The sequence below is a fragment of the Oryzias melastigma genome, linkage group LG7 (genome assembly GCF_002922805.2).
Source record: "Oryzias melastigma strain HK-1 linkage group LG7, ASM292280v2, whole genome shotgun sequence".
NCBI lineage: Eukaryota > Metazoa > Chordata > Actinopteri > Beloniformes > Adrianichthyidae > Oryzias > Oryzias melastigma.
In genome coordinates this window covers 15,726,123-15,742,665 of record NC_050518.1, presented here as the reverse complement: position 1 = coordinate 15,742,665, position 16,543 = coordinate 15,726,123, and the positions used below count along the sequence as shown (strand labels likewise).

General features: G+C 37.5%; 1 protein-coding gene across 5 annotated transcripts; it reads left to right on the top strand.

The window, feature by feature from the left end:
* Positions 1-11,482: 11,482 nt before the first annotated feature.
* On the top strand, positions 11,483-15,111 carry hmga1a (high mobility group AT-hook 1a; the record flags this gene model as incomplete). 5 transcript variants are annotated; one of them, XM_024293485.2, is given in 5 exon segments in its annotated part: positions 11,483-11,936; positions 12,920-13,024; positions 13,521-13,601; positions 14,445-14,501; positions 15,055-15,111. In XM_024293485.2, coding segments are annotated over 4 exon segments (279 nt in total), but the record flags the coding sequence as incomplete, so codon positions are not given.
* Positions 15,112-16,543: the final 1,432 nt, after the last annotated feature.

Sequence of the window (16,543 nt, the reverse complement as noted above, 5' to 3'; positions counted from 1 at the left end):
AGCTGAAGATTTTATTTAAACTGTTTTTGACTAACTAAGGGAGGCAAAACGATTAAGAGATGTTCAGCTATGACCTAAAACATCAATAGAAAGGCTTAAAAATGACTTGGAAGGCAAAAACAAACTAAAAAAATCGCAAATCTATGTAGTGATTTTTACGCCACTATATTCCAAGCAAAAGTCACAGTTTTGAGATCAAAAAGTTGCAAACAAAATGTAAAGAGTCAAGAAAAAAAAAATCATAATTTGCAAATAAAACTATTTATTTTTTGCTTTCAAATTTTTTTTATATATATATATATTTTATATATTTTAATATATATATATATATATTTTTTTTTATTTTCACAATTGCCGCACAAATGTCTTTAGATACGTAGTGCCTCATCTCGCCTCATCTCTATCTTTGATTTTGCGTTAAAAAATTTCTCTCAGCGTTACATTTTTGCCTGCTGATATTTTTTGAAAGCAAAAAAAAAAAAGTTTGCAGATGAGAAAATATTTTTGAGAGCAAAAACAAATTTTTAAAAAGCAAATATTAAACATTTTTATTTGCAATTTATGATATTTTTTCTTAAAACTTTACATTTTGTTTGCAATTTAGAAAATTTGATCTCAAAACTGTAACTTTTTCTTGCAATATGGTGGCACAAAAATCACTCCATACGAATCAAAATAAATTAAACAACATGGAATCTTCAAAATAAAATGAATCCTTTTATGTTTATTGTTGCAAATATCCAACAAATTACTTTAGCTCCAAAATTACCTAAATGTTGCATCTAATTAAATGCTAAAAAGATATGGATTTTTTTTTTTTTTTCATAGCTGGAAACAAATTCAACCGTAATTGTGTTAAGTAAAATAATTATTAAGTCAAATTAAAGTTTATAAAATTTGGACAAAATCAGCATAAAAACATGCTAAATTTTCAGAAAAGGAAAATAAAATAAAAGCTCAAAATTATTATTTAAAAGCAAACATGTAGTTCAGTCATACTTTACACTTAAATGTTACTTATATTACCAAAATAAAAGCACCATGAATTTGCTCGGGTAAAAGAAGCTTGTGTATGACATACAGTTGCAGTGATTAATGTTCCCATCATCAAATAACATCTATTATAAAATTTTACTTTTGTGAAAAATATATTAACATTCAGGTAAGTATTATGTCATCATTTTTAAAAAATTTTGAAATATTGTCTTAGAATATATCGGGATATGTATCGTATCATAACATGGGTATCGCGATACATATCACACGGAACGTAGTGACTTAAGAAGAACATTTTTATGTTTTTTTTTTCTACTTCTGTACTTTAAAATCATCCAAATGTAATAAAAACTGTTTCTGCTGCTTTCCAGAGTTTGACGACTACACATAAAACTCCCTTTTTCCCATGGGGATGCATCTCTGCCGTTTTGACCTGCCCAGCTGCTGCTGCTATAGCTGGTCTGAATGTTAAACCTAAATATTTTTTTCACCACCATAACCCAAAGTTTTTCCCATTAATTACCAACAGAATGTTGCTTTTTCAAGCGTTCAAACTAAAAACTGTTTTGAGGTACACATAGAATGTTACTTTAATATTAATAATTCAAAACCAAAATTATCATTGCAATACAATTTATAAACACATGGGTTTTACTCTGGATATTTAGTACAACTCCCCTTTTACTATGTGACAATGAACCTATTTCAACAGGTGTTCTGCTTTATAAAGCATCTCTTCTGATTCTTACAAGCTTCTGTGACTTCATAAGTCATTTGTACATTTATCTATTTATTTAACATTTACCAAACAAAGGGAGGATCATAAAAAATACCTCAAACCAGTTTGTCAAAAGTATTTGAATCCAGTCGTTTATGTTAAAAATGTTCGAAAAATATATATTTTTTATTTTAAAAGTAATTTATTTTTTCATTTTGTATGTAAAAAAACATACATTGAATTAAATTGAAACCGCTATGACGCCGAAAATTAGTATTGTTCCGGAAAGTAACCCAAACACTGTAATCCAACATGAAAAACCCAAGAATTGGGTTGAAATGTTTTGAATTTAATTCCGTAGACATGAATAGACTTATCTTATACCATTATATTAATTTTAAAAGAGTCAAACATCTGTGGAATATAACCTAGTAATTCTCTGAGAGTGAATCCCGTCTAGTCATTTATGACAGTTGTCTTCAATTTATTTATGTATTCATTTAGATTTCTCAGTAAACTGCAACTATTACTGACTGCAGTAACTCCAATGGTTTTAATGTGAGATTGTTGCACATATACTTAGTTAAAATGTTGAAAACGTATTAGTTAAAGGTAAAAAAAAACAAAAAAAGTTAAAATATTTACATTTTTTTGTTCAATCAAAGCACATTATTGTGCATAGGTACTTCCAAGAACTCTCTAGCTTGTTAAAATAAACAGTTATAACGCTTGTGAAATTTAATTAAACATTTGTAACTGTACGAATATTAGTACAGATTATTTTTGCATTAAAAACCATCTCCACCAAACGATCTACTGCAGTGACTAGTACTGTCCGCAAGGGGGAGCTCTTTGTGCAAAACTTCAGAACAGTTAAACTATTTTTCCCAATTATCTGAATATTAACATCAGATCTTTCTTTTACTTTGTATGACGTATTATCCACAGCTTTTATCCACACTATCCTACTTTAAAAATAAGAAACTAAATTGTGTTTCTTACCCTCTTAAAAGAGGTTGATTATTGCTAATTTTACATAAATCCAGCTGTTTTTTAATGCATCATTCACAATGACTAAGTCACTATGCACAAAAAAATCTCACAAATTTCTTGATTTTGAACATTTACATTCTATGAAAAGTTCATAACAATGGATAAATGTATTTCAATTGATTTAAAAAGTCCAAAAATATGCTTAGTTACATAAAACCTGAGATTCTACAGTACAGAAAAATACAAGTCTTTCACAATCCTTATGTCTGATTTCTTACCAAGACTATACATTTCTAGGCACAATGGAGACATTCAAAAACAAAACCCAATTTATTATGAAATGTGATGTCAATCTGCAGGAGCAGATGTTTAAAATATTCCATGAATCATATTTCCTGTCTAAAATATAATCTATAATCAATTGAGTATAAAACTATCAAGACTAAATCTGTAGAGATGGAAATTAAAATCAATAATAATACCAATAATAAGCAATAAAAATGAATCATAGACTGTCTTGGTAATTTTTAAAAGCTTTCCTCTGCGAAAGAAGAAACAAAATTAGTTTTATCTGGCCACAACTTAGGAGATATTTAAATAATAATAAATTATTTGAAGACCTAAAATTAAACACGTCCTAATCTTGGTCCACTTTTTGTAAATGATGGAGATTAAATCAATCAAGCCAAACATCCTCATCTGGTGTTCATTCATGCATGAAGAAGGCAGGAAAGCAGCTCAGTGGAGCACTCTGTAGAGTTTTATCCCTGAATTATTTATGATAGAAACAATTTTTGTAGATGTGTCAAATATGGAGTTTTACGTGGCTTGTTTTTACCCTGTTCAATGTCAAAACTTCTCAGTTGATATGAAGTGACTTTTTTAAGATATTGCAAAACTGAAATTCAGCTGCAGGAGAAAACAACATGACAAAAGGTTGATTGGTGGCTGTATGATGAAAATGAACAGCTTGAGAGAAACACTTGAATTGTATCTGTTGGTTTTCTCTGAAGCAATTCCAAACCGCAAAAATCCCGGTGCTTATTTGCCGTGACTATTGTCTTGAGAGCCCCTGAAAGCATTTGCTGTCTGTTCCCCACAGAAATTAAAGCGCTGTGATAAAACTCAGCTGCTTTTGTTTCTTTAAGTAAGCGGCGCGGATGCAGCACCGGCCAGGCGCTTTCTCTGGGGACTGCAGCTGCTCGGCTGGGATGTGACAGGCCCGAAACGGTCAGGCGGGCCCTTTCTCTTTTGATCAATCAGGTAGGACAGAGCGTGAATTCTGTGTCTCCAGATGCACTGTCGCCAAGGTGACCCTCATCTATTGGTTCTCCCAACTCCTCAGTGCGGGAGCTCACCTGTCAGAGTCACAAACCTCACTTTCATTTATATTTATGCTTTAAAAAAGGTCCAAATGAATAACATATTAACTTAATAAGGGAATATAAGATGAATTAAAAATCCCAAACTTTACAATTAAATATAATTTGCTCTTAACATTAGGAAAAAGAGTAAAAATAAAATTGGTAAAAATGATGATTTAATGCTTTATTAAACTTCAGTTTCCAGACTGATACATGTTTACTGCCCTGACTCTGTCCTTTAAAAAAAAAAAGGAAAACAACCTTGTAAGGAATCCACTCTGAGTTCCTTTTCTCAGGGTGAGACTACCATCTGCTGGACATGACCTCAAATGTGCTTTGACTGCCAGGAGACGTCCATGTCAACAAGGCCTGGGACGTGTTTTCACATTGAGACATGGAGGAGAGCTATCAGCACAACGAAGCGGTTGTTCTCTCTGTCTCGTTTGCCACCGACGTAAACAGTTAAAGGGGAAAAAATGGTCTTCCTACTGCACATCCAAGTGTTTTCCACAAGATGGAGCAAAATCTGTCACATGTTCAGATTCCAACCTACTGGAAACTGAGGATGTTTTCTAGCCTGAAAGTCTTGCTATTCATAAATAACTATTGTAACTTAAAACATAAGAGCAAAATATTTAAAATCTTGTAAAATCTGTTTGTATGATATAAAAAGATTCTACTAAAAAAATTGTGCATTATTCGTAAAAGTAGTTTATTATCACTGTTTGGTTTTTATTAAGAAATCCTATATTCACACATTTGTCTCAAACATAGTTTTCTAGATATAAACACATTTCCAAGTAAAACTGATGCACAGAAGAATGTAATTTAATGCCGTACATAAACAATAATCAGTAACAGCTTTAACATTATGTCAGAAAACCAATAAGTTTTGTAAATTTAGAAAATAAAAAAAAGTCCATTCAGAAGATGGTGAAACTTCTGTCTTCTGAACTTTAAAAAATAGCAAACAAAAATATTTGAAGAACTAATGTCTTGCAACTGTTTTTCAGACTCCTGAGTTTTTCACACGATCATCAATAAATTGTACATTGATCTAAAACAGGGGTGTCAAACTCAATCCCAGGAGGTCAAAATCCAAAACACACCTTAGCTCGAAACAAGATAAACATTTATTGAACATGATAAAACTACAGTTTTACAACTTTAAAACCGTAACTTTTTAACATTACTATGGATAAAAACAGGCAGGAATATTATTCCAGAATTAATTTAAACTTTAAACAACTTGCATTTTTTTACTTTCCATAAAAAATATATTTTGTCGAAATTATACAAGTTAGAAATAAGTACAAGATAACAATGGGGCATTAATAAAAATAAAATGATCTAGAGGGCCGGATATAATTAGGGATCCGGCCCCAGGGCCTTGACTTTGACACGTGATCTAAATACATCATGTATATCCACATTTCATTATTCTGTCATTATTTTATACATTCTGCACATAGAAAGATAATCACACAGAACCTCCACAAAAAGCAGGTATTTCTTGCGTGCTTCTTTTAGCAAACATATGAGCTTAATTTGAAGTTGCAAAAAAACTGTTATTTACGTTTTTGCTTCAAGTTTTTGGAAAAATATTTTTTTATATATATTTACATTATACATTTAAAAACAAATGCATTTTGCTTTTTTAAAAGTATGTCAAAGTAATACATTTATTTAAAAAAATATTTCGCATATATATTTATTTATTCTGGATTTTTATCTCCTAAGCTAACATCATTTTTCATGTTAAATAATAATTATTTATTGTTTAAGAAAGAAAATATTTAAAATATGTTTTAACATTTTCACAAACATTTTTCCAGAAAAATTTTTGTCAATCTGATTATTTTTGTTCTTATTTCTGTATGTATTTTGGGTTGGAGTATTATTTTGTCGGCTAATTGCTATGGCTGGACTCAACTAAAATATATTTGGGGTTTTTTGTAACTTTTTGCTAAATGTAGTATGGAAAACGGCTAATTTCACTTTTGCTCGATTTATACATAAAAAATTATTACATCATTGTTTGTAGGAAAATATTGACAAATATATTTTAATATTTTAAGAAATATGTGTTTTTTATGATTTTTCTTTTTTTTTTTTGTCGTGTTCCATTCCTTTTCTCCTAAGGAAGCCTCAAATATGGCGCCGTTTTCCCTCTTTGAATGTCATTAGCTTGAGTCAGAGGATGACTGTCGCAGCCGCGGAAGAATCCGGTCCAGAAATCTCAGGATGTGGAAATGAAACTATTAAAAACAGAAAAAGGGAGAGTGGAGCACTGAGTCACCGTTCGGTGTATGAACGTGGGGAACGGTCTAAATTGGGAGTATCGAATAAATACAGCGCGGTGTTCGCTAAACAGCTGCACGCGCTCCTTCCTGTGTTTGTGTGTGAGTCACATACTACTCACGAGCGCGCTGAATCAGCCCAGCCCCCGCCCACTCACCTCCATCCGCCCCCTCGCGGAGGAACATAAAGGACACCCACTCATAGTCCCGGCCCCGCCCACTGTGCCTTTCAAATGATCCTTCTCCTCTTCCCTCCCAACGGATATTCTCCTGCTTTTTTTATTCTTCTTCTTCGGGGTGGGTGAGGGAGGATGCGGCCGCAGTTAGTCATGTTCAGGCTCATCCAGGGCGAACGAGTAGGGGGGGAATCCCGAGCACCAATGAGTGTGGGCAGACATCTGGTAGTTAGTGAAGACACTTTGACTGGCGCGCCATTTCTGCAGCCCCCTCCCCTCAAAGTGGGCAGAAAGAAGCGGTTAGGCTGCTGCAGGGGATGGTGGGTAAGCATATGGAAGACATGGGGGGAGGCAGGAGGACATGATGGGGGAGGGGTGAGCACGTCGAAGTGGGCCAAGACCCCCCCTCCCAACTCTGATGTTTAATAGGATTCTGTCTGCCCAGAGCTGTCTATGGATGCAGTCGGTTGAAGAGGCGGGAGACGCTCTGAAAAGGGCATCTGATGATCAGGGCTGCTCCCTCTTCAACGGGATGTACGATCTGATTAGTATTTACATTCCAGTTTTCATCCCAGTTTGAGACCAGCAGAGGCTTTACAGGTTCAAAAATACAGTGTTTTGAGTCTAAAGATGTTACCTAAATATATATTTTTACATAAGACCAACTCTAAAGAAATCTGTGTTTTTAACAAAACATTGAAATAAAGAAAATTAAGATTCAAAATGCGTTTCTAAGTATTTATTTAATTAAATTTAAGTGAATTAAGAGTGGATTAAAAAAAATGCTGTTTGACAAAGCTTTTATTTGTGACATCCAAACTACAATTGTCTGTATTCTAATGCATCTGTTTGCAGACAAATAGATCCACATATGTCTTTGTTTTCCTTGTTTGTGCTGACATAGCTCTAAAATATAAGGCTCCAATACTGCTCGCCATTTTTGTTGCACTGGTAAAGTTAGGTTCTGAGGGGCTGTAAACTAGCAGGATTGAGTGTTAACAAAGGTATGATGGGAAATGAGCTCTGGCTTACTTTTAGTGGCTTACTCACAACTCAGAAGTGAATTTCTGATTAACTCCTGCCACTCTGCAGAAACTATGTCATGAAAATGAAATTCATTTTAGCAAAAAACGCCAAAGTCATAATTCAAATTCCACTTGGAATTTGTTTACAATAGATGACTGGAGTGGGACTTTAAATGATTAGAAATGTTATAGCTTGTGTTTTATTTAACATAAGAAAGAAGCTACAACTTTAACATATAGGTTTACTTTTATAAAGAAAAGCTCCAGACTGTGTGACATATAGTGACTTTATGAAGTATTAGATAATCAAGCCATCATTAGTCCAGTGTGCAGAAATACTTTGAATTTTGCAAAGATGTGACCATGGGAGAATGTTCTTCTTGTACTTTTTTATGTGGAAAAACAACAGTGGGCTGAACATTATGAAACTAAAATGTGAATGGATTTGCTACTATTTCTTGTTTATGCACATAATTAATTTACACTAGATTATCTTACAAGAAATACAAGGAATCTTGAAAACTTCCCCTGCACTGTTCAGTACCAGGTATTCATCTCTGAGTCACACTGGGTGAATTTTAGACTAAAGATCTATTTTAGGTCACTGAATCGGATTGTTCAAAACGAACCAATGCTGACCATGAATCGTATCGTCAACCACAAATTACAACATAGATCAAATTTTTGTTAAGAAGAATAGTTACACCCCTACCAGACATATATATAGCATCTCCAAAAGATGCATTATTTTCAATCAGTTGTGTAATAATTTTGACTTTTTGGAACTGAATTCATAATCTTTACCACACACTAGTCTGTTCTCCTGCATTACCACTGAAGAGACAGCAGCCCGGGCTTAATTTGGCTTACAATCAGCTGTTATAGGATTATAAGCAGATGGTGCTCATGAGGAAATACATCGGAAGAACTTCTTAGTTGTTCTTGGGAGAATCTGTGCAGAAAAATAAGTACTACTTCCTAGAAGTGGACATGGTGAGGTCATTCCATCTTCAGGTCAGATTTTACAGAACCTGTCTTAAAAGCTCAAGGACGGTATGGGCAATATAGGCATAGACAAGTGCAGCTAGTGCAAATGTGATTGCCTGTAAAAATCCAAAATTAACTAAAGAAATAAAAATGAACCACCAAAAACACACAAAAATATTTAAAAAATAAAGAAAATAAAAAAGTAAAGATGGACAGACAGTAAAATAGATATAACCAGGGCATAAACCAGTGTCCTGCTTGTGCCTGTCCCTAACCCAGAAAATGTGGAGGATTAGGAACTTATACTGAAACAGATCAAACGAGAAGACAGATAAATGGATAGATAAACTGATATGATGGTTTTCTATTTTGGGGGTCTACCCCCAAAACTCTCAGCACATGCTGCCTTGCACCCTGACATTCTACTTACACAAGCAGAGCTGGCTAAATCCAGACCTGAGCCTTAGAGTTCGAATTTTTTATTATTTTCACAAGTGTGCTTTAAGTTCAGAAAATATTTAAGATAATAAAGGGTATATATTTGATTTCATTCCTAAGCTAAAAATGCTAAACATCCTCTGTTTTAAGGATCTTAAATACCCACATACAACTCAATTTAACAGCACTACAAGCCATAAAATAATAGTTTACTAGATCTAGAACCACTTTTGTCAGATGCAAATTCAATTCAGAGCAGCAGCTTTGGCTACGGACAAAATGAAACATCTGCGTTAATGACTAATATTTCCACTGATTTGTTTTTTTTTAAACCATTTTATGTCAGAAAATGTGTGTTTAGCATGGCTCAAAAGTCCCGTCCCCTCGCTAGGCTCCAGGTGGTGCCAGTGGTTGAGATGGACAACATTCCACACAAACACAGTCACACATAGGGAACCTATTTTCCTGCCTCCTTCTCCACGCTGTCGGGTATGGCAGAGGCGTGTGAGGGTGTGGGGGATGGGGCTGAAGTACTTGTGGAAGATAGAGAGGAAGGAAGTGAATAGAGTGAGAAATTGTAGAGGGGGGTGGTGGGGGGGTATGCAGGGCAAGCACATGCTGAGCAGAACATTGGATTCATTGAGGAAAGCGCTCCCTCCATTCATGCTCCGTACCAGTCCCCCCTTCCCTTTTTTTTCCCTCTTAAACTTCTAGTCCTCTGATCATATATGTACAGTGAGCCGACACATGTACACTATATGCAGATGACAAACGTTTGTCTATTCATTTGGGATTTGCCCTGACTAAACAAAGAAACAAACAGACTTAACAGAAGTGTGCAGGGAGCTCATCAACTCATTCTGATTTTTTTTTTTTTTTTTTTAAATCTACCATGCAGCTTAAATGCATTTCAAACGAAGTGAAGTAAAACCTTTGATTGAAAGAATGAAAGAGGTGGCAGTTAGTGGTTTTATGGCACTGTGGTTACTGAGTAATGTTTAGGGCCAGAAGGCGTTGTGTTGTGCGGTAACAGTGGTTGAACTCAAGAACCATGCATGAAAATGGCTTCTCCTACCAAATAATAATACTTAAAATAAATAAGAGTATTTCTAAGGGTTTGTTTAAGGGAAACAGATAAATTGTTATTCATTCTGATAAGTGGCTAACAGAAAGTTAGCTGTAAATTAAATTTAAAGCTTAAAGAAAAGTGTGTATCTGCAAAATATTGCAGCTCACAAATATTAGGTTAAAGCAAAGTACTTTAATTCGGTTAAGTAATTTGAGAAAGAGTGCAACGATTCTATTTTTTGTCAACAAACATTTCTTACCAAAAATAGGAATTTTTGGTAGAGTTTACAAATATTGGTTTCTATTAAATATCCAAGAAAAAAAAACTACCACAAAAAAAATCTATGAAAATTGCTTTTGCACAGTGTTCTTGTGATTTGATTATTAAAAGCATTTCAACATTTTTTCTTATTTTTTAAGCTAAATCTAATTTGTGCTTTGTGAATAAAACTGCCTGTATTTTAAGTTTTCAAACATTATAAGAAAATATATTAACTGCAGAAAATAACAAAATATATAAGAAGATGCCCTCCAAAAAATAGAATATTTACAAAAGAATTAAAGTTATATTTAGAATCATTGAAGCTCCCTTAAGAAACCCAAAATAAAAACAATATGTGATAGACTAAAAACTTCTCTTGTGTATCTGTCTTTTTTATTGTTTGCCCCACTTTGATCTAGTTTATTATTACATTTATTATTTATTTTATTGATTCTGGTTTTGTTGTTTAATGCTGCAATTGCCCCCTCTGTTTGATTGTAAAAATATAAAAACTCTATTCTATAATTTCAAGCCATGTTTGGTTCTTCAGTGTATAGTCGTTAAATAAAAAAAAAGGTTGGGGGAAAATTTTGTAAAAAGTCCCAAACTGATATTTAAGTTGTGATAAGTTGAGAAAATTACCAAATTCATGGTTAACTCTTTAAAAAATATAGTTTTTATGAAAATTAAATTATAACAATAGCCTTTTAATATCACAACATATCCACAAATGAATTTGATTTTTGGGGGGTATTATTAAAGCTTTGTTAAACGTACAAGAAGAAAAGTGGAAATGATGATCTATTTTTGCAAAACTTTTCACTTTTATTAATGTTGTTTGTAGTAGCGTTCTTTAAGGTGGCTGTGCAGTTTTGCACCTAAGCACAGATGCATGGATGCATGTCGACAACGTCACACAAGAGAACACAATGTTCCAGCAGGGAATCAAACCAGCAGCTAATCAGTCAGCAATCAGCCTTTTTACTGCCAATTGAAATATCTGTTTTAAATAAAGAAATAAAATTAACTCAGGCTCGCATTAGTTTGAATTTATTATATATTTTTCAGAGGGATATTTTAATATTTTTGGGCTTTAATTAGAAGTTTTGAGATGATATTTTCTGGGACTACTTAGCAGGAGAGCTGAATGCTCCCAGAATAAAGGAGGCATGTGTTTACATTGGGGGAGGTCATAGTTCATTCACCATTACAGTGGAGGCTGGAATGCAGACCTACTGTTCAGCAAAAGGGACAACAAACTAAGCGCCACCTTCTATATTTAACCATCTTTTTTGTTCGTTTTTTTCTCCACGTGAAAGTTCCCCTCGATACTTTCCAACATGTGTTTTGCGTTTTCAGACCGAATCAAGAAAATGTAAAGAATCCACGCCATAAGGAGTGGTTGGGTGGAGGGGGTTGAGCTTCTGTGGTGCTGTTGGTGGCCCCATTTATCATATCTCCGCCCTCCAGTGTTCCTGCTCCCATGAGGGCGGCTCTTTAAATTGGCCAAAAATCTCCTCCTGGCTCGCGCCTTTTTTCTTTATCTTCACGAGACCAGACGCACGTGCTGCATCCAGGACACCGTTGGAATAATCTTCTTATCCTGCTGGTAAAATATATTTATTTAAATATTCGTTCTAGTTGAAATAAAGTATATTTATTTCCTAATTCACAGCGGTTTTTGTCGGCCGCGTGAGCAGGGTTTTTTAAATGGGGCGGGCTGTGCGTTGTCTGACGAATAAAAGCTCCAGCCTATAGACCCTTGCAAGGTTTTTGAACCGGTTCGGCCAGGCTTTTGGGGCATTTGTGAGCTCAATTTTGGACGGGGGAAGCGGGCTACTGAAAGGTAAGCGCGGATAAATCCGCCGTGAACCGAATGTTCTCGGTTAGCTTACAGCATTTTAGTTGTGGAGCTAGCTTAAAGGACGCCGCATTCTTTGATGTTTTTACGGCCTGCTTTTGTACCCGACGCTCAGTCGATTTAAAATTACCCCCCACGTGTTTAAAAATTGTATCGGAAAAAATATATTTATTGTTGTATTTTTGAACTGAGAGGGGGAATCCCAAAAGGCGCGCGCGCATTTAGCCGATGCTTTTAGCCTTCAAATGCAAACGAGCACATAGCAGCCATTGTGTTCTCGGTGGCCCCGGCGTGCAGACCTGCTGTGAGATAGATTTGTGCACAGGCCCCGACCATTGGTCACAACAGCTCCAGGCAGGACGGGCCCCTAAATATGTTTGGTTCGGGAACGGTGCAACGGGTTCAGTAGTTTCCCCCCCTCTTCTTTTTTTTCCTCCCACCGCCCCTCGAGCTCGTGCATTAACATGCGATCGCCTTCGTTGTCTGTGTAGCACGGTGCTGTGTAATGGAGCGCGGATGAGACGGAAATAGACCTGGAAGTCAGCGCGGATTAATTGAGTTAAACCGGTGTGTTTTGGGGGACGATCGGATTTTTTTATTTATTTATTTTTTATTTAAATGAGTTGCGGTCATTGAGTTTAGCGGGCCGGACACGTTGTGCCGTGCGTGAACTCGACGCCTCGTCCTCCTCCTGCAGCAGCAGCCAAATCTGTGGGCTTTTCTCCTCGTAGGTTCCAAGAGCTAAAGTAAGCATGAGCGACAAGGGAACCGTCTCGCCGAAAGAGAAAGAGGCGGCAGAGAAGAGAGGGCGTGGAAGACCCCGTAAGCAGCCCCAGGTAAAGACGTCTGACGTAAGTAACGCACATTTTTACCCTCCCTCCTTCCTTCTTCTGCACCCGCGTGCATGATGTGGATCTGTAATTCTGCATGTGGTGAGCATGCACTAAAATCCAAGGCCTGCAAGTTGCAACCCCCCCCCCTTCCATTTCAAAGCAACCTGTAACCCTACACCTTTAAACCGGTTTAACCCCCCTCCTCCTCCCATCCTCTCGCCCACCTATGTAATGGATGACATAGCCCAGTCCATGCAGCAGAGTGGCTCACTGGCCTGTCAGTCAGTCTGCTGTGGTTTACTATTGAGTTGCCTGGTTGCTAAGAGCTGCAGCTGTAAACAAGCTACAAATGCAACAGCAGGCGAGTCGGCCATGACACCCCGCAACCACAAATTACGCGTGAATACTATCACTCACCTCCCGTTTGATTATCGGCTGAAAAAAATATAATAAAAACGCTTTCAATTTTCACAATTAAATGATTTGTTTTGATCACCAGGAACCGAGCGGATCCCCGACTCCAAAGAGGCCCAGAGGACGACCAAAGGGCAGCAAAAACAAGGCGGCCGGCAAGGGCAAAGTAAGTAGCCTTAAAGGAGACAAATCTAAAAGTTTATTGCCCCATCCTTTTTTTTTTCTGCAACGCCCCCTGCTAATTCCATTTGGTTTAGCACTGCAGCAGCTAACCTCATCCTCTTAAAGGATGTCGAGCTGTTACTTGTGATATTTATTGCCCCCCTCCCCTCACTAATGACCCAGTTATGGTTTCCCCATTGTAAAAACCCATTGGTTTACTGCCTTACTTTTTTAAGGTGTGTGTATGAGTGGAGGGGGGGGTCATCCTGTACTCCTGTCCTCCAGCTTCCTGCAGCTTGTCATGCAGAGTGCAGGCGGTGCAGGTGCAGAGGCTGCAATACTGTTTCCAAGCTGACACTAAGCACCCCCCCCCCCCACTCAACCAGCACACAGCCCTAGTTCTTCTCTCTGCCTGTCGTCTCCATAGCAACATCAGATTTTTTTTCCCTCCCCAACCCTCCAGCTCCCCCGTGTGCTCAGCCGCTGCTTTTTAATGCATGGGAAAAAAAGGGGGAGCTAGGCGGACAGGGTTTGGGGCACCGCGATCGCTTTAGGAGCGGCGCCTGCGCTGCAGAGAGGGGTTTTTGCGTCTCCGCTCGATTTCACCAGCTGTCTCTGAGCCTCAGACCAGGTGGCCGGCGAACTGGAGTGCCCCGTATGCAGTTCCTGTCGGCCTTCCAGATAATAGCCAATGAACCCAATGCCCCTTTTCCTTCTGTCATTGTAAAAGTGTGACTGCCATCTACAGGCAGCTCAGGGCACTGTCCCCCCACTCAAGAAATATAAAAAAAATTGCAGATGGCTGATCGCTGCAGAATGTCTGACCTTGTGTCACTTTTGTTCACAGAAGGCGGCAGCAGCTCCATCTTCAGGAGGGAAACGCAGAGGAAGACCTAAGAAAGAGGTAAGAGTTGCTCCAAAAACGGCACATTTCCTAAAGTATTCCGCTTCAAATCAAATTATCGTCTGCACAGATTTGCTTTTGCAGAGTAACTTTGCAGGAGTTTGTGTATTTTTTTTTAACCCAAGCGGCGGGTCTTCTAAATTTACAAAGCAGGTCACCAGAATTCAGTGGGCCAGCCTTGAAAAAGCATTAAATCTTGCATTGTGTGGTTTCGTAGTAGCATTCCGTCGTTGCATGTGCGGTTTGGGCGGACTCTAAAAGAAGCCTGGATTAGTCACCGAAAAGGAATGACCCAAGGCCACACTCTAAAAACGAACCCACTCATTTTTATGAATGAACATGATGGGCATGCTGTTAGTGTGTGTGTGGAGAAGGACGGGGTGAAAAAAAGCACATTAGTGTGAGTCACAAGTTATGAATCACTTTCACAAGACTCGGCTCGCCCTTCACCCTGGATGCGCCACAAAAGATAGTTTATTTAGTTTCATGTTGGCGCAGAAAGTTTCAAGTCGGAGCACAATCCGTGACTTTTTTTCTTTTCTTGTCATCGCAGGAGAAGGAGGAAAAGGCATCCCAAGAGTCATCCGAGGAAGAAGAGGAGGAGGAGGAGGACCAGTAATTCAACGCATGCTACCTCACTCAACATACTGACTTACTGTTAACAGAACTGGGCTGTATCTCCAACACCAGTGCCACCACATGACCACTGTTCACCAAACCCCTCCCCCTCTACTGCCGGAGAGGGGTCAACACAGTACATATATCATGCAGCAGCACTGGATAGAAAGACGGACTTGATCATTGGTAGACTTAAGAATTACATGAATGGCCTTTCTGCAAATCTGTTATCACAAGTCTCTTATACTGGACAAAGTGTGCTCTGAGGGGCCTGGATGTTTGTTTGTTTCCCCCCTCCCCCTAAAGATGGTCTCTAGAATTCCTCTGCTTACCTGCATCTGAGATGGTAGGGCATATAGACATTTCTCCTTTTTTTTTTTTTTTTTTTCTACTGGACAAAGGTGAATTTTTACCTGTTTCTTTGATAAAGTCGTTAGCCTATCCTTTACATCTTACTATAGTTGGAGTTGAGCTTCAGTGTTTAGGATGAGGTGATTTGCTAGTGAAAACCATCAGTCTCATTTTCCAGCCCATATTAGAGCTTCCCTCCCCGGCGTCCCGCTAGATACAGTTCATAGTTAGGAAAAACCTTCTTAGACCTCCTCAAGTCTTCTGTATGTAGAGAGGGGAGATGTAAAGTGTATAGTTGGTAGGTTTTGGTTCTCCAGGTCACATGCCATGTGTTTAAAAAACATTTTTTTTTCTTTAAAAACAAAAAGAAGAAAGTGTGCTGCTTTTCATGTAACTCAAATCTGGTATAAAAATGTTTTTAAGTGTATCGTTTGCAGCGTTTAAGGCTGAGAGTCATCATTGTCGTTTCTTCAGGGAGCTTTTACAAATGCTGTTGTCTTCACACCGTTATGTTTTTCCGAGCGCTCACTGATTCATTTTGTTAAGACAAACCTGCAATTGGTCAAAACGTGACAGTGGATAGTCGGTGGCACTACTATCAAACAGGGCTGTACCTAATTCATTCCACCTTTTTTTTTTTTTTTTTCTTTTTTTTTTCTCCTCTCTTCTCCTTTCTGATTGTTTTACTCAACGAATTCTCGTGACGGTTTCTGTTCATCTATTAGCTACAGAGAAATCAAAGCGTGTCAGGGATGCTGCAGTCAGTCCACTTACTTACCCGGGTTTATTTCTCCACACCCGAGCTGCTACAACCTCAGTCGTGAAACCCGGATCACTGCATTCACAGGCCCCAGCAGAGGCCTGGAAGTTCATACCTCACTCCACAGTTAACCGTACCCCCACCCTCCTATTACCTGGTTTTTATGGAACTTTTGGCATGAGTTGAAGATGTTGTTAGCTTCATAAGTTTTAAACCTGACTGTAACATTAAAGATGTCAAAGTCTATGTGGTTTGTTCGCCTTTTACATTTTTCGGCTTGTTCATAATCGACGCTTGTAGTTTTTTTTTTTCT